The sequence below is a fragment of the Bos mutus genome, chromosome 1, assembly GCF_027580195.1.
Source record: "Bos mutus isolate GX-2022 chromosome 1, NWIPB_WYAK_1.1, whole genome shotgun sequence".
Classification (NCBI taxonomy): Eukaryota; Metazoa; Chordata; class Mammalia; order Artiodactyla; family Bovidae; genus Bos; species Bos mutus.
The window spans coordinates 86487019-86510951 of NC_091617.1; the positions used below are offsets into that span (position 1 = coordinate 86487019).

The 23933-nt window shown below is 42.8% G+C and overlaps 1 protein-coding gene across 2 annotated transcripts in view; it reads right to left on the minus strand.

The window, feature by feature from the left end:
• The window catches only part of USP13 (ubiquitin specific peptidase 13), a 130933-nt gene that overhangs the window by 78852 nt on the left and 28148 nt on the right, over positions 1–23933 (minus strand). For both annotated transcript variants that reach the window (XM_070372944.1, XM_070372947.1), the window contains exons 3-6: positions 19819–19879; positions 10429–10550; positions 4899–5041; positions 1395–1579 (exon numbers count right to left, since the gene is read on the minus strand). In XM_070372944.1, the coding sequence (XP_070229045.1) occupies positions 1395–1579; positions 4899–5041; positions 10429–10550; positions 19819–19879 (511 nt within the window). The remainder of the gene's footprint in view (positions 1–1394; positions 1580–4898; positions 5042–10428; positions 10551–19818; positions 19880–23933) is intronic.

Consider the following 23933-nt stretch of genomic DNA (forward strand, 5'->3'; position numbering starts at 1 on the left):
GCAGGAAACTATATTCAATGTATTATAATAACCTATAATAGAAAAGAATCTGAAAAAAAACGAATCACTTTGCTGTATACCCGAAACGAACACTGTAAATCAACTATACTTCAATTTTTCAAAAAGGTCCTGCATCTTTAAAATAGCACTAAAAGTAGAAACATCTGAATTATCCTCCCCTTACAGTTGTACCCAATAGAATACCTATGTTATGATCCCTTCTCTCTGGAGCCCCTACAAGGACTGTGATGATTACCACGTATACCATTCAACAGAGCCATGTCACCCCAAATCCAACTGGCAGACTACAGTCCATGGGGTGGCAAAGAGACACAACTAAAAACAACATCAACAAACAAAATTCAGTCACAGAAAGATAACAGAGAAGAAAAGACAAATGTCTATATTTGTCCTAAAAAAAATCATCTTACCTTAAAGCAGAGAAGAAAGAGACTTAACACCTGGACAGATGGAGAAGACTGACCTGAGTATGGGTCCAGGTCGGTGCTTCATAAATGCTGTCAGTGACCTGAGATGATGGGTTCTTATGACCACAGCTCTGTATTTAATTTTCTCATTATCAGTCCTGATATAAGTTCTCTGTTCCCTCACCCAATGGTGGAAGGAATTAACTGTACAAACATGGCTAAAAGCTAACACAGTGTGAGAACACACAAAGGATCAGTAGGAACCAGTTCTAACCCTCTGCTGCACTGGACGCAATCACTGCCCACTGATGTCAAGGGGTCTGAACACCCCGTATCTTGAACAACCATCTACTCCATAATGACACTAATCCCCCTAATGGACTCTAGGCTTTCAAACCCCTACTATTCCAATGGTGAGTTTGATTATGCACATTTACTTCACAAGTCCTGATTCCTCCTTCTGTCCTCTTTGTTTTTTGGTCGCTCAGTCGTGTCCAACTCTTTTGTGACCCTGTAGAGTGGAGCCCACCAGACTCTTCTGTCTGTGGGATTTCCCAGGCAAGAATACTGGAGTGGGTTGCCATTTCCTTCTCCAGGGGATCTTCCTGACCCAGCAATCGAACCTGCGTCTCCTGCACTGGCAGGTGGATTCTTTCCCACTGAGCCATTAGCCAAGGAACATACAGAAAGATACAAAAGCAAAAAACTTTTACCAAGACTCTACTGTGGGCACCGGGCTAAATGATTATGCACCTTGACAAATCTATGAGGGAAATACCATGATTATCCTCAAGATGAGGAACCGGAGGCTGACCCAAGATCTCACAGCTAATAAGAGGTAGAATCAGGATTCACGCCTGGGCTGTCTTAGTCCCGAGCTTATGGCCTCCAATCCCAGAGATGAATGCACTGGTTAAACCAAGAGGGAGCCACTGCAGGTGCCTGAGTTGGTAAAGGCACACTCACCGGCCCCATCCGGAGTGATGGTCCCCAGTTTCACAGCGAGAGGGTAGCCTGTGTCTCTGTAATGCTCCAACGCATGCCCGTTGCCCCCAGAGCTGTCAAAGAACCACTTCCCACACAGCACGGAGCCATCGGTCAGGTTCAACCAGAGGTTCTCCCGAAGGTCGCACCTGGCACACTTCCAACCACTGTGAAGTCATCAGAGGACAGTTAGCACAGCCACAGCACAAGGCATGATGAGAAAACCAACATCTAAGAAAAAGGGGTGTCTCAGGTTGGGGGGGAGCAGGGTCGCAGGAGATGGTCAGTGGAATAGCAGAGACCCATTCCAGAGCAGAAGGAGCACTCACACGGGGCCAGGTCCTCCAAGAGAGCTCTTCTACCTTAGAAAACTGACACAGAATCCGAGGATAGGAAAAGAGGCCATTTCCTTAAAATTTCTTACATGAGAGACAGTAAAGCCTGAGTGAGTGTAAATTATGAAAGATCCCATGTGTATAAACAGCTGAGGTTCTAAAGCATCAACCACTAGTAGTAATGCTTCACTACTAGTTTAAACAAAACTCTACTACACTGACAATCTAAGTAGAAAGGAATCCACTTCATTGTTGTTGTTATTATTCAGTCTCTAGGTCGTGTCCAACGCTTTGTGACCTCATGGGTGTAGCAGGCCAGGCTCCTTTGTCCACCACTATCTCCCAGAGTTTGCTCAAGTTCATGTTCATTGAGTTGGTGATGTTATCTAACCATCTCATCCTCTGTGCCCCTGTTCTCCTTTTGCCTTCAATCCCAGCATCAGGGTCTTTTCCAATGAGTCAGCTCTTTGCATTAGGTGGCCAAAGATTGGAGCTTCAGCATCAGTCCTTCCAATGAATACTCAGGGTTAATTTCCTTGAGGAGCGTTGGTCGTCTTGCAGTCCAAAGAACTGAAGAATCTTCTTCAGCACCACAGGTCGAAAGCATCAATTCTTTGGCACTCAGCCTTCTTTATGATCCCAAGTCTCACATCTGTACACAATTATAGCTTTGACTATATGGACATTTGTTGGTAAAATGATGTCTTTACTTTTTAATATGCTGTGTAGGCTTGTCATAACTTTTCTTCCAAGGATCAAGTGTCTTTTAATTCCATGGCTGCAGTCACCATCCACAGATTTTGGAGCCCAAGAAAAGAAAATGTCACTGTTTCCACTTTTTCCCCTTCTATTTGTCATGAAGTAATGGCAAAGAGTTGGCTCATTGGAAAAGACTCTGATGCTGGGACGGATTGGGGGCAGGAGGAGAAGGGGACGACAGAGGATGAGATGGCTAGATGGCATCACTGACTCAATGGACGTGAGTCTGAGTGAACTCCGGGAGTTGGTGACGGACAGGGAGGCCTGGCGTGCTGCGATTCATGGGGTCGCAAAGAGTCGGACACGACTGAGCTACTGAACTGAACTGAACTGAATAGGACCGGATGCTATGATCTTAGTTTGTCTAATGTTGTTTCAAGCCAGCTTTTTCACCCTCCTCTTTCACCCTCTTCAAGAGGCTAAGTTCCTCTTCACTTTCTGCCATAAGGGTGGTGTCATCTGCATATCCGAGGTTATTGATATTTCTCCCGGCAATCTTGATTCCAGCTTGTGCTTCATCCAGTCTGGCATTTTGCACGATGTACTCTGCATACAAGTTAAATAAGTAGGATGACAATATACTCCTTGATGTACTCCTTTCCCAATTTGGAACCAGTCAACTGTTCCATGTCCAGTTCTAACTGTTGCTTTGTGACCTGCATACAGATTTCTCAGGAGGCAGGTAAGGTGGTCTGGTATTCCTAGATAGGAACTCTATTCCTAGATAAAAACTCTTTAAGAATTTTCCACAGTTCGTTGTGATCCACAAGGTCAAAGGCTTTCGCAAAGTCAATGAAGCAGATGTTTTTCTGGAATTCTCTTTCTTTTTTCTATGATCCAACAGATGTTGGCAATTTGATCTCTGGTTACTCTGTCTCTTCAAAACCCAGCTTGTACATCTGGAAGTCCTTGGTTCACGTACTACTGAAGCCTAGCTTGAAGGATTTTTGAGGATAACCTTGCTAGCATGTGAGATGAGCACAATTGTACAGTAGTTTGAATGTACTTTGGCATTGCCCTTCTTTGGGATTGGAATGAAAACTGACTTTTTCCAGTCCTGTGGCCATTGCTGAGTTTTCCAAATTTGCTGACATATTGAGTGCAGCACTTTAACAGCATCATCTCTTAGGATCTGAAATAGCTGAGCTGAAATTCTGTCACCTCCACTAGGTTTCATTCCTAGTAATGCTTCCTAAGGCCCACTTGACTTCAGACTCCAGGATGTCTGGCTCCAGGTGAGTGACCACATCATTGTGATGATTCGAGTCATTAAGACCTTTTTTGTATACTTCTTCTGTGTATTCTTGCCATCTCTTCTTAATCTCTTCTGCTTCTGTTAGGTCCTTACTGTTTCTGTCCTTTATCGTGTCCATCCTTGCATGAAATGATCCCTGGATCTCTCCAAATCTCTTGAAGAGATCTGTAGTCTTTCCCTTTCTATTGTTTTCCTCTTTCTTTGCATTAACAACTTAAATGAAGGTTAAATGCCAGGTATGGGGCAAGGGCTTTTCAGAAGTCTTACCATGCAATTCTAATAAACACTCTTCAGCATTATTACCATCCCCACTAACAAAGAGAACAACAGAGGGTACAGAGCCTTCCCTAAGACCACACAGAGCAGAGGGCAGCACAGCCAGGGTCCACACAGATAGGACACATTCTGAATCCACCTGCTCTTTCCCTCTAGCTCCTGCCTCTGGAAAGACACCTGCCTCTGATTACAGGAGGTGCCAATGAAGCCTAAAGAGCATTCCAGCCAAAAGGTGATAACCAAAGACTGTTGTAAGTCTTTGTAGCTGGGTCCCCCTAGAGGTAGACAAAGATCTGAATGCAAATGGCTTGTCAGGGAGGTGATCCCAGGAAGCACTCTAAGGGAGTTGAGGGAAGACAGACTGAAAGGGTAGGCAGCCAGGCTGGAGACTGTCAACAAGCAGATGACCCCCTGGGCCAGTGGGGCTCAAACCAGCTGCGGAACTCAAGGAGATGGTTATCCTACTTGAGGGTGGGGGTCTAGGTATTCATCCTTCCACTCCACAGCCCCTGGTTGGGGGCCGTTTCAGGACAGGAGGGAGCATGACTCCGCAGTGTTTCTGACTGTCCCATGCACCAGCCAACCTGGCTCTGGCAGATAGAGAAAGCCCCTAAGAAAGAGCTGCAGGTGTCTGCAATCATATGCCTTAGGGTGGGGATGGGCTGGGCTCCGGGGTGGGGACTGGCCACGGTCAGCGTCTACTACAAAGATATAGATAATTCCAGAGAGAATTTTTGAGCTTATTTTTATAAAAGGCAACTGATAATAACATATATAATTGCTAATTCAGTGGAGAGGTAGAAAAATAAATAATCCTTTGGCCAGTTTTAGGCGGTAAAGTTCCATTTTGCTGACTCTCACCTTGGAGGAATTCTGACTCCATTGTCCAACTGGGTAAGGTTATTGGCATATTTCGACACTGGCAATTCATTCTCCCATGTATCTGGGTCCTGCTTTCTGTATGGAGATTTTGAGCTGAGAACTGCATCACAAGCAATGGTTACCTATAAGATAAATGCAGATATAATACATAAAACAGTTTGAGAACAGCAACTTTTGTAAAATGAATCTTAAAGTTTATTAATAAATACAACTTAAGTCAAGAAAATTCAAACAGCTTAGTTACCATAAGAGCAAGATGCTAGTTTCCTGACTCTAGCACTTTCCCCCTGGGTCTAGCTAGGTTTTGTCCTGGCCTGGAATTTGCAGTATTAACAATGACACAAGATACCAAAGACCTAAATCCAGTTTGTAAATCCAAGCATAAAAGTCAGATTTAACAATTTCTGTCTCTTAGCAAGTGGAGTGAAAAGTATAAGGTGAACAATTTACAAGGGTGAAATTAGCAACAGGAATACCTAGGATTTACCCAAATGGTATGTTTTACTCCTAACAAATTTACACCAAGATATCCAATATCCTTCACTCATCATACAATGACATGTGGTCAAGGGCACTGAATGGAATGCAAGCAGCATGGCTCCATTTCCTAATCTGGTGCAAATGTGACCTTGGATGGGGACATGCCTAGATGTTCTGTGCCAGACCAGCCATTAGGAGCAAATCTGTGATGTCCAGCTTGGCACCAACTAACCACCAGGGAGGGCAGATTCTCTCCTTTCTCCCAAACCCCACTGATCCTGGACACAGGCCTCTCACAACTATTCACTATTTGCTTAATGCTGTAAGATATTTCTAGCTCTCTTGAAAAACATGTTCTGATGAGAATGTAAAATGGTACAGCCACTTTGGAAAATAATTTGGCAGGTCCTCAAATGTTTAAACAGAACTACCGTATGACCCTGCAATTGCATCCCGAGGTATACACCCAAGGTATTAATAAATAAAAATATAGGTCTACACAAAAACTTATCAACAAATGTTCACAGAAGCATTATTTATAACATCCAAAAGTAGAAGCAACCCAAATGTCCATTAATGATAAATGGATAAAATTTTGTATTTTGATATAAGAACTGTTATCAGCAATAAAAAGGAATGAAGTACCAATACATGCTACAACCTAGATGGACCTTGAAAATGTATGCTAAGTTAAAAGAAGCCAGCCACAAAGAACCATGATTCCTTTTATATGGAATGGACAAAATAGGCAAATCCATAAAGACAGAAAGCAGATTAGTGATAGCCAGAGGCTAGGGGGATAAGAGGCAGAGGGGTAGGTGATGGCTGTGGGGTAATAAAAATATTCTAAAATGAGATAGTCATGATGGATGCCCAATTCTGAATATAATAAAAGCCATTGAATTGTTTTTAAATATTTTTAACAAAAATGTATATTCTACATCACTATCCTGCACAATTAGCTGAACTTCATAAAGAATGTTTTCCTCTGGGTAGCACCACCAACTGACCCCAGAACAGATTAAGAGACATACTGTATGGTTCCCTGCTGGCTCACTTGGTTAAGAATCCGCCTGCAGTGTAGGATACCAGGGTTTGATCCCTGGGTCAGGAAGATGCCCTGGAGAAGGGAATGGCCACCCACTTCAGTATTCTTGCCTGGGAAATCCTACGGACAGAGGAACCTGGTAGGCTACAGTCTATGGGGTCACAAAGACTTGGACCCAACTTAGTGATTAAACCACCATCACCACCAAATGGGAAATAAATCTAAAGAGTGGAGATAGATACACACACACACACACACAACTGATTCACTTCATTGTACAGCAGAAACTAACATATTATAAAGTAACTATACTCCAATAAAAATATAAAATAAACAACTACAAGGAAAAAAAAGAGATAATAGAGGCCTCAGGTGGCATCCCACACCCACCCAGGCCATGAGCAATTCCTATCAGCCCTTCATCCAAAATCTATTTGCAATCTACCTCTTCTTAATTTCGGTCACACCCTCTTAGTCCCAACCGTCATTCCAGCCACACAACAGCCACCTTAAGGTCTTTTTTCTCCCATTCTTGCTCCCTCTTCGCTGCCCAGCAGGCAGTGATCTGCTGTTAACATTACAGCCCATCCTTCTCCAGCTTTTAAAACTCTCTGAGGATATACTGAACACTGCTAATTGACACCACTGGGCTATGCACGGTCAAGAGAAGGAAAAGGCTCCTGCCCTCAAAAAGCTTACATTCTATTACAAAAAAAAAAAAGCTTACACTCCATTACAGATCAGGCAATTGGGCATTCATAAATATATTTAAACCTCTTGATTTTTTTTGGGGGGGGGGACAGTTTATTTGATAGAATTTTTTGTCATAATTGATTTACAATGTTATATTAGTTTCAGGTATACAACATAGTAATTGATATTTTGTAACATATACTCTATTTAAAATTATTATAAAATAACTGGTTATATTCCCTGTGCTGTACGTTATATCCTTCTATCTTATTTATTTTATACCTAGTAGTGTATACCTCTTAATCCCCTTTCCCTATCTTGCCCCTCCTTCAATGTTTTCCAAAAATATTCCCATTTATCTCCCACAAGCAGTGTTATATAATTAGTACTTCCTTTCAATTCTCAAAAATCATCTTCCACTCCCTTCCAGTAATGTCCCTAGAAAACAAGGTTGAGTTCACCATGAGCTCCTTCCTGATGCGATGTGTTTGGGCCATGCTGCCTTAGCACTCCTGGCTACAAATCCTCATCTTTTTACTCTGGCCTGTTATAATCTCCCTGCTATTTCACTGACTACCTTGATCCCTTCCCTGTCCTCTTCTGAATCTTCTGCATCCCATTAGATCTTTAAGTGTTCTAATTTGTAATGCACAACAATTCAGATGTAATAGTCTCTCTTTTCTTTGAGATTCCTTCCTGGTGACACCCGACAAAATTTCCTTAATCGTCTGGGACACTATAAAACATTGACCTAGTGTTTTCAGAATACCATCTAAAATCACTTAGAGACCCTTTTTATGGATCACAATTGAAAGTCAGGATCCATTATCCTATATTATACTATGAATTATCTCAAGTTCACGGGTGTTCTGGAATTGGCTCAAACTGGCTCACAGAATTGATTGCTAAATTTTAAGAAATTCTCAAAGAAGATTGTTAAGCACAGCTGTTATTAAAAATTAAATTCTATAGGCTCACCAATAAATATACTTTTTAAAGGCAAAAAATGTTTAAAACTCTTCACTCCCTAGCTGTGTTACTCTACCTTAATATCTAATCTATATGCATTGGAAGTCCCTTATATCCACGTTATGTAAGCGGTGGAACCCATAGGTGATGGTGTCCTACTGCACATCTCTTCCCAACACTGCATTGGTGACATGTTAGCCTGAAATCAGCCACGCTGGGAGTATTTACACCACTGAAATCGGCAACCACTACAGCGCAGGGAGCTGGTTGCTAACCAACTACAAGCGCACCACTGCTTGAGCTCCTGCGTATAAAATGAGGCATTAGATCTCAGGCGCTAAGATCTCTACTGAGTCCCAGACGCCATTCTCTGTGGTCCCTGAATCACTGAGAGGTAGTTCAGCTTTATGGTAGAATCTACAGAGTACCTATCTGAAACTGAATTTTTTTGTGCTGAGAAATGCAAGAGATGACAGAAGCCCTGGTTGGGTAACTTGAAGTTCAATAATTTGGGGTATTTAAAAACTTAAAAAGAGAATTATCAAATACCAAAAATGAAGCAAAAGCATGAAAAGAAATTATAGTAACGAGCATCTGTTATATAGATAAAACCAGTTACCATCAGATAAATCCAGGCTTCCCCTTCTATCTCCCTACCTCACCTTCCAAACAATTCTCTCCCTCTCTTTTTAATTCCTAAAGCACTTCTTAATTCTAAAAGACTCTATTAGAAATTATAATATATATTGCTAGACTCAGATTTCTGTGACACTTCACCTCTCTATAAAAGCATTCACACTTGGAATTATGTTCTGCATATAGAGAATAATTAAAAGTACTTAAAGGCTCTCTTAACTTTTCTCACATGAAGACTTTTTTTTCATAAGTGAGTGAGAGAAAAATCATCCCTCATGACATTCATTCAATGTCACGAATCAAGGACATCAATGTGCTGCTTCTTTTTTGATAAAAGACTCAAGTGTTATATTAAACAAGAGCAGTGAGAACTCCTAGTTTTATACAGGTACAAGCTTTAGTATATAATATCAGATAATGGTAAGACCATTTTGTCCACCATATATTTTGCCCTTGGTAAATGCCCCATGAGTAGATACAGGGAACTGCAGAAAGTAGAGGTAATTTAATTCTGTATACATTGCTAAAAGCCATGCACTTGGTACTATTGTAATAAAAAGGATATGCTAGATCAAATAATTAGAGGAAAGAGCTATAACAGCTAAATACACAAATTTTTCAATTCTGTGGTTTTATGTTTAGGTATAAAGTAGATCAGAGGCAAAACAGGCTGAATGGTGGAAACCTCACCCCTAATGCCATGGGAACCCCGAGCACAAATGTGCCCACTTGGCAGGGGCATGTGAGCAGGGAGGAGGCTATAGACAGTCATACAACATTTGGAAGAATCGGGGACCTAGAGATTTAGCCTTGGTTTTAGCAAACCTTGAGGAGGGAAAAAATGAGCTGGAATGTCTAACTCTGCTATCTGTGGCCAGACTCTGAGAAGTCAGGATGCAACAGAGTAGAAAAGAGGAAAAGAAAGAGAAAAGAACACAAAAAAGGATGAGGCAGTGGAGACAATACAGGAAATGAGGGGAGAGTAGGAAAATAGTCTGGGCCCCACAGAATTCAGGAAGCAAAGTAAAACAGAAACTGGCTTCCTCATACCACCACCACCACCCCGCCCTCGGCTTTAAGTTGTCCAGGAAGATGAAAGGTGCTTCACAAAAAAGAAAGGAAGGGGCAAACACTCACCACTAAATCTCAATTCTAAACCCTAGAAAGCAGGCGCTGTCCTAAAAGAATACACTCCCACAAAGCTCCTGCACACCTGTGATTTCTAAATACTTGGTTATTTTCAAACTCGTGTTGCTATTGTTTCTCAGTGGAACTCTTTTATGTTTCCCAAACAAAATTATACATGGAAAGCCAACATGCAGAAGAGAGAAAAATTGTAGGCGTCCCTCTAAAGGGGAGGCAATCCCTCTCCTGCACATCTCAGGGACACAGTTTGAAAATCTAAGCACAAGACTGTGATTCACGGGTGACGAGAAGCCAGCCCACGTGGAGGAGGCCAGCCAGCAGCAGCAGAGGGCACGTGGCCCAGTGTTACTGCAAGGGACCCTGCAGGGCCCTCTTGCAGACGAGGAGCAATCTGCTCCTGTTTCTGCTCAGTCTCCTCTTCCTCTCTCACTCACCCTGCCTTCCCCACCGCCCAGCACACACACCTGACACACGCACACACACACCTGACACAGAGAGTCACGCGCATCTAGCTAGCAGCCGTGCACACTCACTGACCAGGGCTGGTAACTCCTCAATATTTGGTAGGGCTATTTCATAGTGGTCTGGGAATATAACAAGTTTGGCTTCATCTTCATATTCATAATCGTCGCTATTTAAATCGTCATCAGTATCTAGATCTGAGGAGAAAACAAAAACAAAGAACAAGAAGTGAAGAAAGAACATAGCACACCAAGGCAGCACTCACTGGGAAAGCCAGAAGCTCACAGGGCTGACAATCCAGCTGTTCACCTGCCCCAAGCCAGGACCAGGAGGCCTTTCCATCCTCCCTAAGTTGTACACGCTTATCTACTAGCAACAGATGGACAAAGAAGACTGAGTCACATCATAAAGCTTTATACCTAAAGCATTCATTTGCACTAGATGTTCAGTTCTTACAGATGTTAAAAGGAAGAGGTTGGTCATTATGACTTGTCGGGTACTTGGCTCCTGATTTCACAAGAATAGGACGGAATATTTCTCCAACACAACAAAAGAAAGTACATGGATTTGAGAGCAGATAAGCCCACCTTCAACTCTGGCTCCAAAATTAATGTTTCTTTGGTCAAGTCACAAATTCCCTAAGCCTTAGTTTCCTCATTTGTAGAATGGAGATAATAAAACTTATCTCACACAGTTTATATGGAGAATAAATAAATTATAAACAAGAGACCTGGCACATAATAATTCTTACCATTTACTGGTGACCTATTTTAAAATAAAATCTCAATTTCCCTCCCTCTGTCCCTCTTTCCTACCCTCCCCCTCCCCACTAAGAGTTATTAAGATACTGAGCCAGAGGGGGGACCTTATAATCTAAGCAGTCCTGTTGCCCTCAGGTCATGGAGGATTTTCAGTAAGGAAGTCTGGCCTGGTATCTATCAAGTCATCACCTCTTTGCTTGGCTAGTCTCTGGGAAAGGTTAGGCAAAGGCTCAAGGAAATGTCCTGTCACAATATTTACATGGACATTTCAGCCTTGCATTCACATGGATGGCAGAAACCCAGATCGTGTTTGGATATTTAGACATTTGGAACTATAGTGACTAAGAGCTCTCAAGCCATCTTCCACTCACACACACACAAACAGGTACGCAAATACGGGCTCTGTAAACAGGAGAAAGTTATTTTACTAGATGAAGCAGCCAGCTGAGAACCAAGGGATCTAGATTCTGTTACTACCTTGTTGTATGCCTCAAAAGCCTCAACCTGGAACCTTTTTATGTACAAATCTGCTCTTAAATTTCCCAAGGGAGAGCAGTTTTAAGTGGAAAGTGAGAAACAGCTGGAACACAGTGTACACATTTTAATAAAAGGTTCTAAATAATAAGGATCGGAAATGCCAAAATAAACAAATAACATTGTTAGGTAGCCATAACAGGTGGTTTTCACAAAAAACAATGTCAAAGAAGAGTCTGAGAGGTTAAGAAGTAACTAGGGCTTTTATTTAAAGAAAATATTCAAACAAAGATAGACATCCTATGTTATAAAAATAAGAATGTCCCAGTATCTAATTTTTAAAAATTAGAACCTAAATGTTCAATGAGAATGGTGTTTAACCCACTAGAATATTACTTAAATATTTTTTAGACTGTGTAGAAACATGAAAATTTTTATAACATGTTAATGCTAAAATTATAAAGTTCATCCTCACTGAAAAGACAACTTTATACTAGTTATATTCATAGACAAAAATTGGAAGGAAATCTGAACAAATGAAAACAATGAATATGGGGAATTCTATGGCAGTTCAGTGAGTTAGGACTCCACACTTTGACTACCGAGGGCACAGGTTCGATCCCTGGCCAGTGAGGCCAAAAAAAAGAAAAGAACAAGGGGACGAACTTTATTCTTAAATTCTTCTTTATCATATTGTGCATAATAATTTTGAATAACCAAAGTATAAATCTTTTGGTTTTGTGTATAGATTCAGCTCATATAACACATAATCTAAATTTTTTTTTCCAGAGAAAACATACACAATTCATAATGCTAATTTAAATCTTACCTGGCCAAAAACAATGATAAACTAAGTCAAAAAAAAAAAAAAAAATCCCACCCTGACAGTGACTAGCTACATAAGCCTGGGAAAGTTCTTTCCAAGTTCATCTTCCTCACGAGGAGACGACAGACAATATTAGCTACCCAGTACCACTGTTGAGAGAATCAAAGAAGATAAGGTTTAAGGACCTGGTTGGGATCTGGTAGGGGCGAGGGGCTCCACAGAATAGCTGCCATCACTCCCACATCACCCTCACCATCACTGTCCTCTCTTCTCCACACTATTAACAACTAACAGAAGCACAAGCGCCCTCCCTTCCCTTTGGCGGACAGCTCCAAAGCAGTGCTGTGGTCAGTTTCAGGAGGACCAGGATATCACGGGGGATCATCTACGTGATCCAAATGTGGAGAAGATATAAACTTCAGATGCTTCTAGACGGTAAGCTCTAAGCGCAGGGAGTGAGTCTTATCCACCTTCAAATCACTAGTCCCGGCACAATGCCCAGCACACACCACACACTCCACAAACGTCTGGAAAGGAGACTTTAGGAAGTTAACAGCACCAGCATGTTAAAGACAAAAGCAAAGCTAGCACATCCAAAGTGCTGTTTCAGTTTGGGGCTTTTTTACATTGGTAACTGATGTCTGTTAAAAAAGCAAGACTGCTGTCATGCAAAAAAGCAGAGCTTTGTACTGGAGTGGCTTGCCAGTCCCTTCTCCAGGGGATCTTCCTGACCCAGTGATCAAACTCTGGTCTCCTGCATTGCAGGCGGATTCTTTACCATCTGAGCCACCAGGGAAGCCCACATTCAGCAGAGGTAACCTACACTCTGAATCTAACTGGCAAAGTTAAAGTTTCCCCTGAATATACATGACCCTTTGATTCTAAATATGTCTACAATTTCTAAATTTTTCTAATTAGAGTGTCACCAGCCCAAAATATCTAGTTAAGGAACCTACAGGGTAACTAAGGGCTAGGGAACAGCAGAAAAAGGACCCCCAACCTCTTCCAAACAGTTACTGGGACAATGAACTGGTAATTCCTGGATGGGCTTCTTCTCTAAGTTAAAAAACAAATTTTATTTTATAATACCCCTTCTTGAACTCTACCTCAGTGATCTGCTCAGATCCCTGAGAAGTAGCTGGGACCACAGCCATTCCAAGAAGTCACTACGAAGCGGCACAGCAGAGGAAAGGATCTCTAAATCAAGCCAGGGCTCTGAAGCCAGGCTCAGGGTTCTCTCAGCCAGACTGTAACAAATTAACTAACATTAATTTGTTAATCTGTGTGCTAGAAGTGAGCAGCCTTCTGCATCAGTGCTGGGAAATGTGACCAACTGCGAACCCTCCCATGATGGTATGGGGGCAGCTCCTTGAGCCCAGACCCTGCTCTATGACCTACTCAGAAAGAATGGACAAAATGGAGTTTCCTTGAAACTTCTGGTCATTATGTGCACAGATAAGTTTCCTGAGCAGGTCTATTCCAGGAACTTTCTGCAGCTGCTCTGTTTTCCACCTGCTACTAAGTTGCTTCAGTCATGTCTGACTCTGTGCACCCCATAGACAGCAGCCCACGAGGCTCCCCCATCCCTGGGATTCTCCAGGCAAGAACACTGGAGTGGGTTGCCATTTCATTCTCCAATGCATGAAAGTGAAAAGTGAAAGTGAAGTCGCTCAGTCGTGTCCGACTCTTAGCAACCCCATGGACGGCAGCCCACCAGGCTCCTCTGTCCATGGGATTTTCCAGACAAGAGTACTGGAGTGGGGTGCCATTCCTATTCCTCATCAAGCATGAATGTCAAGGTTAAAGGCAAAAAGGGTGGAATGTAAGCTCCCCCGAGGTTTCAGTCAGTTCAGTTCAGTCGCTCAGTCGTGTCCAACTCTTTGCGACCCCATGAATCGAGCACGCCAGGCCTCCCTGTCCATCACCAACTCCCAGAGTTCACTCAAACTCATGTCCATCGAGTCCGTGATGCCATCCAGCCATCTCATCCTCTGTCGTCCCCTTCTCCTCCTGCCCCCAATTCCTCCCAGCATCAGGGTCTTTTCCAATGAGTCAACTCTTCGCATGAGGTGGCCAAAGTACTGGAGTTTCAGCTTCAACATCAGTCCTTCCAATGAACACCCAGGACTGATCTCCTTTAGGATGGACTGGTTGGATTTCCTTGCAGTCCAAGGGACTCTCAAGAGTCTTCTCCAACACCACAGTTCAAAAGCATCAATTCTTCGGCGCTCAGCTTTCTTCACAGTCCAACTCTCACATCCATACACGACCACTGGAAAAACCATAGCCTTGACTAGACAGACCTTTGTTGGCAAAGTAATGTCTTTGATTTTTAATATGCTGTCTAGGTTGGTCATAACTTTCCTTCCAAGGAGTAAGTATTTTTTAATTTTATTGCTCCAGTCATCATATGCAGTGATTTCGGAGCGCAAAAAAATAAAGTCAGCCACTGTCTCCACTGTTTCCCCATCTATTTCCCATGAAGTGATGGGACCGGATGCCATGATCTTAGTTTTCTGAATGTTGAGCTTTAAGCCAACTTTTTCACTCTCCTCTTTCACTTTCATCAAGAGGCTCTTTAATTCTTCCTCACTTTCTGCCATAAGGGTGATGGCCTCTGCATATCTGAGGTTATTGATGTTTCTCCCAGCAATCTTGATTCCAGTTTGTGCTTCCAGCCCAGCGTTTCTCATGATGTACTCTGCATCAAGTTAAATAAGCAGGGTGACAATATACAGCCTCGACGTACTCCTTTTCCTATTTGGAACCAGTCTGTTGTTCCATGTCCAGTTCTGACTGTTGCTTCCTGACCTGCATACAGGTTTCTCAAGAGGCAGGTGAGGTGGTCTGCTATTCCCATCTCCTTCAGAATTTTCCACAGTTTATTGTGATCCACACAGTCAAAGGCTTTGGCATAGTCAATAAAGCAGAAATACATGTTTTTCTGGAACTCTCTTGCTTTTTCCATGATCCAGTGGATGTTGGCAATTTAATCTCTGGTTCCTCTGCCTTTTCTAAAACCAGCTTGAACATCTGGAAGTTCACGGTTCACATATTGCTGAAGCCTGGCTTGAAGAATTTTGAGCATTACTTTACTAGCATGTGAGATGAGTGCAATTGTGCGGTAGTTTGAGCATTCTTTGGCCTTGCCTTTCTTTGCGATACTCTAATAGTGAGACTGCACCAAGCTACTCAATCATGCAATGTTCAACCATCATTGTGTTCCCTTAAGGAGTTAAAATATCCTGTGATTTACCTGTGAGTTTGTTGTGGCAACCTGGAGTGCCTCAGGACACAGTTTGGGAACCAAAGTATTAATGGCTCCCCACCACCTACACAAATAAAATCTAAAAGCATGGCATAGGTCTAAACTATTACTGGAGGAATAATCAACATACATAAGGATGTACAAACAGAAACTACTATTTGTCTCAGGGTAACTAAGTGGCTGGGACATAGGGAAGGGAGAAAAACTTACTTTTTGTTACAGAGGCTCTTAAAACTTTTCAATTTTAAGCTTTGTCCATGTGCTACATATTTCAAAGGATATTTTTAAAATTCTAATTTTAAGTTTCTCTCCTAGGAGAAGCACAAAATTTCTCTGATTCAAAAATCACCAATAACTGTCACTATTGATTCTAAAAAGAGTTACCCGTAAAAGTGAAAACTGAGGGATGGATCCTTAACTAGGATTTCATTTAGATGACTATCGAGGTAATCAGGAGAAAGAGTTAACTTGAATGTAGGGGCAGAATGGGGCTCAGGAGACTTGGATAAGCATACAGCACTAGCTAATGGCCTCAGTTTCCCTTTTAAAATCAATATGAAGGTCACAACTGAATGATTCAGTGGTTTCAATGTTAGTATTGAGCCAACTGGAAAGGAATTAGTCATAAAGTCATTAAGTGAAACGGGATAAAAAGCCTCTATCCAGGAGAAAGCATTAGTCATCTGCCTGTGTTTCGTGATGGGTCATCATAACTACATTTCAATAGCAGTGAAAAGGTACTTTCTAGTCAAAGAAACAAAGAGGCTGCAAGAGAGTTCTGAGCTCATTTCCTTTTCTTGAAGAAATGCCCAATGTCCCTTTTTAGGGAAGGAAATTGTGGCAGGGGCTACATGCTGCATCCCAGTATTCACTCTCTCCTCCTCCTTTTTTCCTCTTTATTTATTTCTTTGGCTATGCCAGGTCTTAGTTGTGGCATGCAGGATCTTTAGCTGCAGCATGCGAACTCTCAGGTGTGGGATGTAAGATCTAGTTCGCTAACCAGGTATCAAATCCCAGCCCCCTGCATTGGAACCATGCAGTCTTAGCCACTGAACCACCAGGGAAGTCCTTACTCTCCCCTTCTTCCTTAGTAACAGACTTTACTCAGTGAAGCCAGTTAACAGACTTTGCTTTCCAGCCTCCTATGCAGCACACAGCATAGGCATGTGACCAATTCCTGACCAGAGAAGTATAGTGTGGCATGGGGAGCTGTGAGAACGCTGACAAAAGGAAAATGAATAAACTGGGAGATTAGATTCTTTTGTCCCTTCCCCTTTTTCTTCCCTGCTTCCCAGAATGGGGATGTGATGGCTGGAATTCTAGCAGCTATTTTGGACCATGAAGTGACCATGAGGTTAGAAATCACAGACCAGGATGGAGGGTGAAACAGAAATATGGGAAGAACCTAGAATCTGATGAATATGAGGGCATCACATCAGCCTGGATTTGCTGTTTCCCAACATCCTCTACATGAAATAAAAGAAATTAACATCTACCTCATTTAAATTCACCAATATTTTATAATTCCTGTTAAATAAACCAAAAGTAAGTCTAATACAGTGCTACCCAGGTGGCTCAGTGGTAAAGAATCCACCTGTCAATGCAGGAGACACAGGAGACGTGGGTTTGACCCCTAAGTCAGGAAGATCCCTTGGAGGAAGAAGTGGTAACCCACTCCAGTATTCTTGCCTGAGAAACTCATGAACGGAGGAGCTTGGAGGACTACAGTCCATGGGGTTGCAAAGAGTCGGACATGACGGGAACACAGCACAGCACAAGTCTAATACAGTCCTTCACTGAAATTAATTTACCGGCCACACCACCTTTAAAACAGAGCTATGATCAGTGTGGCAAGAGTATAGTGGTTGCTACTGGGAGCTATGAAGCACCAGTTGAGGCTTTAAATCAGGGTTTGTGAAACATAATTCCTACTAATATAAGTTAGTGAAGTGTCTGAGTATAAAATCATAGAAAGAACTGGGGCCTAGGGCAAGTCCCAGCGTGCCAATGACATTCAAATTTAAGGTTTTAAAAAACTGGTACAATCCAAATAGAACATTTTTGCTGGATTGTGAGTTTCTGGCTTTCTAAGACATGAAATGTTGAGAGAACACAGAGAGCAGCCCATAGAAAAAGTCCCACTGAAATGAAAGGGTGGGCTAGTGCTCCCAGGAAGCAATGGAAGGGTTCACATAGTAAGAAGCACAAAACCTCAATGCTTACCTTTGCATTCTTTTGTTAAAAGTTACTTGACAATATCCTCTACCACCAATATGATAATTAGAAAAATCAAACTGCAAGGTCTTTTGAGTAAAAAAACACAAAGGTTAAAGGACAAGAGGTCAGCTAACTCCTTTACTCAACCAAAGAAAATAATGAAAAACAACAGCAGATCAGGATGTTTAAGAATGCCATGCTGATGTCATTTCATTCAGAAGAAGTTCATTATCACCAGTAGTGCAAGGGAGCCGAAGGCTTATAACCAAAACGTCAAAACGCATTCAATCATTTCAGCTTTCAGACTTATTCTAAGCTTCTCCGAGGCTAGTTGGTTACCCTGGGTTGTGGTCCAAAGCCATGCGGAGCAGTGGGAAAGATTGGCCAGTGTGGAAAGACCAACTGCAGATAAGCCTCATAAAGAAAACCATGGGCTGAAAATACGGAGAGAAGACAGCAAGAGCGGACCCAGTGCAGAGTAACAGAGAAGCCAACCATGAAGGAAACTCAGCTCCAAGACATTCAATGGCTTTACTTTTCAAATAATCAATGTGTCTTTTTGTTATAGAAAAAGAATTTAAACACAAATAAGCAAAAAGATGAAAACTAATGTCACCTCAATTTCACCATCAGGAAGGAGTTACTATTAACAATTTGGAGCACATTTTGCCAGACACTACTAGACTCTCAGGTATATATGTATATGAGTCTGTATGTACACACATATATATATACATACATATACACACATATATGTAAGTATATACATATATACATGCATTATGTACACACATAGAGATGCACATACATATGTATGCATATATAATTTTTTTAACCAAAATAAAATTACAATATGCAAACAATTTTGAAATTCCTTCCAAACAATAATCCTAGGCATTTCCAGATACAAACTTGCCTGGTCAAAAATTATCAAACCATTTTTTTTTCTGGGAAAACCATACAGGAAGTTTAATATGAAATATGATCATGATTACATGAGATAGAAGCCAGTCCTCACTTGTATGAGCAAAACTGGCTCTTCTGAATGAGGGAGACAGAAAATCACTATTAGATAAACACCACATTGTTGCAGGCAAGATCCACTAATGGGTGATAAAATTAGTGAACAAAAACTTGAGGAGAAACGTATTAGTATCATCTCCAAGTATCACTTTCAAAATATTTATTAACTATACCTTAACCTCACAGTGGAAAAACCCAGCAGACACCACCTTAACAAGTGAGCAAGGTTAAACATCACCTGTTCAGCTTCCTGTGCTCCCTGATGGCAGGCCCTGAAGAGGGCCCCATCACTTCTGAGGAATTCTGGCCAAAAATGCATGACCTCAGGCTTACCATGAAGTCACATGATAAATCCAAATTGAGGTACAGTCCACAAAATAACTGGCCAGTACTCTTCAAAAGTGTCACAATTATTAAAAGATTTTAACAGTCTACAGAACTATCACAGATTAGACAGGATTAGGGAAACATGACAACCAAATGCAACGTGGGATACTAGAGCAACAATAAAAACAATACTAGTAGAAAAAAATAGTGAAATACAAATAAAGTCTGTAGTTTGGCTAATATTAAAAAAAAAAGAAAAGAAAAAAAAAAAAAAAACCTGTCTCTTCTTTAAAGGCAGTGAAAAAGGAGACCAGAAGCAGAAGCACAATTTCTCTGCAGGCACTATCAGCCTAATGGTTTCAAAACACTAACCCTGCAAGTATGTTGGAAGCATCCTTCACCACAGGTAAACACAAAGTAGAGACAGACCATCTCGAGTGAAATTGGCTCCTCTCATCTTTAAACTGTAGAGCAGTAAACAGCCAGTTCCTCCAAATCAAACATGTGCAGTCACCCACCCACCCACCCACCCCCACACACAGAAAACTGTTAACAACCATTTACATTACCTAAAAACATCTTGGAATTCCTCCTTTTGGGTAAAGCGCCACCAGATGCGCCTCTTACCCTCTGAAAAGAAAACAAGAGATTGTTAAAATGCAGCCTCTGGGACAGATGATTGGGAGTTGGGGTAGCACCTCAGAGGTTCTTAGTTTTCATAAAAAGGCCAAGAGGAAATATTCAATCTGGACTAGAGATGCCAGGATAAACAAGAACTTGACCCATGTCCATGAAGGGAGGGGGAAGGCAAAGGTAATGGTCCACCTGATTATGCTTTCACCAAATTATCAAGAAAGTACCTCTGGGAAGGGAAGTGAAGCCAGGGGTCAGGGTGAAGGGGACACTTCAAGTGGGCAAGTGTTTCCAAAAGGCTGGAGTCCATGCCCGAGGCCAGAGGAGCCCTGGGGGGACAGTGGCTCCAGGAGGGAGGCTATTGTTCCCCTGCTATTCACTAAGCCCTGTGCTTGGTCTTCAGTGCTCACAACAACTGCTGTTGGAAAGAGTTCATAAATACCAATAAAGAGCTGCTGATATTCTGGTCATAAGAAGCCCCAGTCTAACCTCCCGAAACACTTTTGGAGCTCCCACTGGTGACCGTTTACCCCTAAGCTCCGTGTATTTTCTATTTCTGGCAGAAGTCCCCTGCAGCGGTGAAACTGCTCTCAAGTGGTTTTGCAAAAGAAGTCATTCATTACCCTTTTGATACTCGCACAAAATGTTCGACTCTCAAAGAGGCTATTAAAATGTTTGCCTCAAATGACCAAAATGTTCTTCTCGTTACTCAAAGAGCACATTTCAAACACTTAGCAGTTGTGTGGGTCAAACCCCAGCATCCTTTCAAGCAGCCACCCGTTAAGGCAGCACCGAGGCTCTGCTGCTTCTTTAGTTCACCCTCTTATCACTATTAGAGGCTTCCCAGGTGGCTCAGTGGTAAAGAATCCATCTGCCAATGCAGGAGACGCGAGTTCAATCCGTGGGTTGGAAGATCTCCTGGAGAAGGAAATGGCAACCCACTCCAGTATTCTTGCCTGGAGAATTCCACAGACAGAGGAGCCTGGCGGGCCACAGTCCCTGGGGTCTCACAGAGTTGGATGCGACTGAGTGGCAGCAGCAGCCTATCAGTCTTAACTCTTCTTTCCCATATTTCATTATTTGGCATTGAAAGTGGACTCATCTTTGTGATTCTCCCAATAAATTTTTATAGCTTCTACTATAAGTTTATAGGTCCCACAGGAAAGTAAAATTATTGGACTCTTTAGCTCAAAAGAGCGTGGGAAGAAAGGAGGAGAGGAGCTGCAGGGAGACCTGCTGGACTGTGAGGCTCTCCCCAAGTGTGAGAGTCACACCTCAGACTCAGATTAGGTCTGATTCCATTCAGAAAAAAAAAAAAAAGCAACTACCAGGCTTCCCTGATAGCTCAGCTGGTAAAGAATCCGCCTGCAATGCAGGAGATCCAGGTTCAATTCCTGGGTCGGGAAGATCCCCCGGAGAAGTGAAAGGCTACCCACGCCAGTATTCTGGCCTGGAGAATTCCATGGACTATATAGTGTATGGGGTCGAAAAGAGTTGGACACGACTGAGCGACTTTTTCACTTCACTTTAGCTCAAAAACTTGTCTATCCAAATACTAATGCTACATTCATGTTACGGCTCTTAGAATCTATCTCCTCCAAGGTCTCAGAGTCTCTGCTCCCCTTCCCTCCACCAACCTGCCTCAAAAAAGGACGAGATAAAACCTTCACCAAAGGTATATTTAACCATCCACACTGAACAGTCCTGGAGGTCACTTGTAATCTCTCTACAGACGTTTACAGCATCCTTCTGCTTGTTCCAATCTCACTGTCCCCTCCACTCCTGCATGAAAGTGTGGGGAGAAAGGAGGAGTTTCAGGGAGACCTCCTGGACTGTGAGGCTTTCCCCAAATGTGCGAGTCACACCTCAGACTCAGATTAGGTCTGATTCCATTCAGAAAAAAAAAAAAAAAACCTTCCTTCCAAAGACCATTACCTCTGTGCCTGCATCAGTCACCACTAGGTGATTTGGCTTGAGAAACTGGAATTCCTCAGCCACAGACGTGACTGTCAGGCTCTGTGTTGGAATTCAGGCTGCAAAGTGAGTGAAGACACGGTCCATCCCTTGAGGAGCTCACCAGCAGCAGAGGGGAGCACGAAAGCAAACAAACAGCACAACGGATTCCAGTGTTAAGAGAAGTAAGGATGACATCATAAGGAAGAAATGATGGTTCTTCTGGGGATGCAAGGGGTGGGCAGGGCTGGTGAGTTAAGAAGAGCAGTGGGCCTGGTGGATAGCAGCTATAGAGCAATTATGCTAGTTGATTGGTTGGTTGGTTGGTTGGATGGATGGATGAAACATGAATGAGTGGGGGGATGATGGATAGATATACGGATATGCTGACCACAGGGAGTACAACAGATATAAAAGGAATAGGGATGAAAGGAGGGCATCCCCCAAAACAGAAAACAGCATGCATAAGGCCTGAAATCATGGTGTGTTCCAGGAAAGAGAAGGGGTTTGCTATATCTAGGGCAATGGAGCTGATGCAGTAAAAGGGAAGGTTGGAAAGGTCACAGGGGTCAGATCATGGAATGCCTTATAATCATATACAGAAGAGTCTGGACTTCATCCTACAACAAAGAGAAAGACATTCAAGATTTAAGCTTCAGTGTGCCACAGATGCACACCGGGTGAAAAGGTCACTCTGAGTGCAGCATGCAGACTCAGGGGGGCGGGGCGGGGGTGGGCAGGGCACTGAAGACAGCACATTGGAAGGAAGGAAGGCAAGTCAGGAAGCTACAGCATTAGCCCTTTTAAGGCATAACAAGTACTCGGACAAGAACAGCAGGGATGAAGAGGACAGGAAGGAATTTGGGGCTGTTTGGAATGCCCGAATAACTGGACTTGATAACCAGCCTGCCATGGAATGAGAGCAGAATCAAAGGATGTCTAAGCCTCTAGAATTCAAGACAAAGAACACGGTGAGAAAGCAGATAATTCATTCAGTCTGAGTGCAACAAGCTTGAAGTACCTATGAGGCATTTGAGTAGAGGAGGCCAGGTCAAAGTCAGATGGTCAGACCTTCAGCTCTGGAGGGACACTGATTGAGAAGTCATCAGCTCAGACATAGTGGCCAAACAAGGCTGTGGATGGCCCTGATGAGGATGAGCAAGTGCCAGTATTTCCTAGGATGTAGGAACAAAGAAACGAAACAATGCTAGTCAAAGTGAGAAAGGGCAGTCCGACAGGGGAGAAAACCCAGCAGAGAATGGTGCCAAAGAAAGCAGAGGAGGAGAAGTTCCAAAAGAAAAACAAGTTTAAAGACTGAAAAACTCAAGGCTAAAACATATCTACCAGCTCTGGCAACTAAGAGGTCACGGACAACCTCGGCAGTTTTAGCTGCTTCACAGGAAGGTTAACTGAACAGCAGTGTTGAACTTAAAGCGGGCTGTATCGAGACGGTGAGCGTAGAAGTTTTAAAGCTTCAATTGAAGGATGGGATGACTGAAGCAGGACTCAACTTAGAGTTCTGAGGCATGCTCCTTTTTAAGGTGTGAGAAAAAAGACAGAAAAGGGAGATGCTGGAAATGTAAGAGGGAGTGGAGTGAATGGAGGTTCTGAAGTAGGAGGAAACGGGACCACGAGGACTGAGAGGGCACAGCTTTCTGCTGAGATGGGAGGAAACAAAAGGAGAACCACTGCAAATGAGCTCCCAGGAGGTGAGGCAGGAGCTCAAGGTTTCTGTCCAGGGTCCCTGTTTCCTCTGGAAAGCGCAGGTCTGATCATTTTTGGAGAATGAAGAGGGAGGCACGGATAAAGTCTTGCAGTAAGCATCCACTGGCACAGAAGAAGGAACACGCTAGGTGTTCTGGGCAGTGAGAGGGCCCAGCAGAAGGGGAAAGGCCAGGAATCTGACATGGTCCCCAACCGCAAGGCAGTGCACGTGGGCAGTACATCCACGGAAGCGGAGGATGACACCGATGGACAGACCAGGGGTGCAGTGGGGGAGGCGGGGTTCTGGAGGACCGTAAGGAGGCAAGACACCAGGATGAGGGTCAGTTGAGGGTAGTGGTGATAAGAGAATGTTTAAAGTCACAGATGCTGAGAA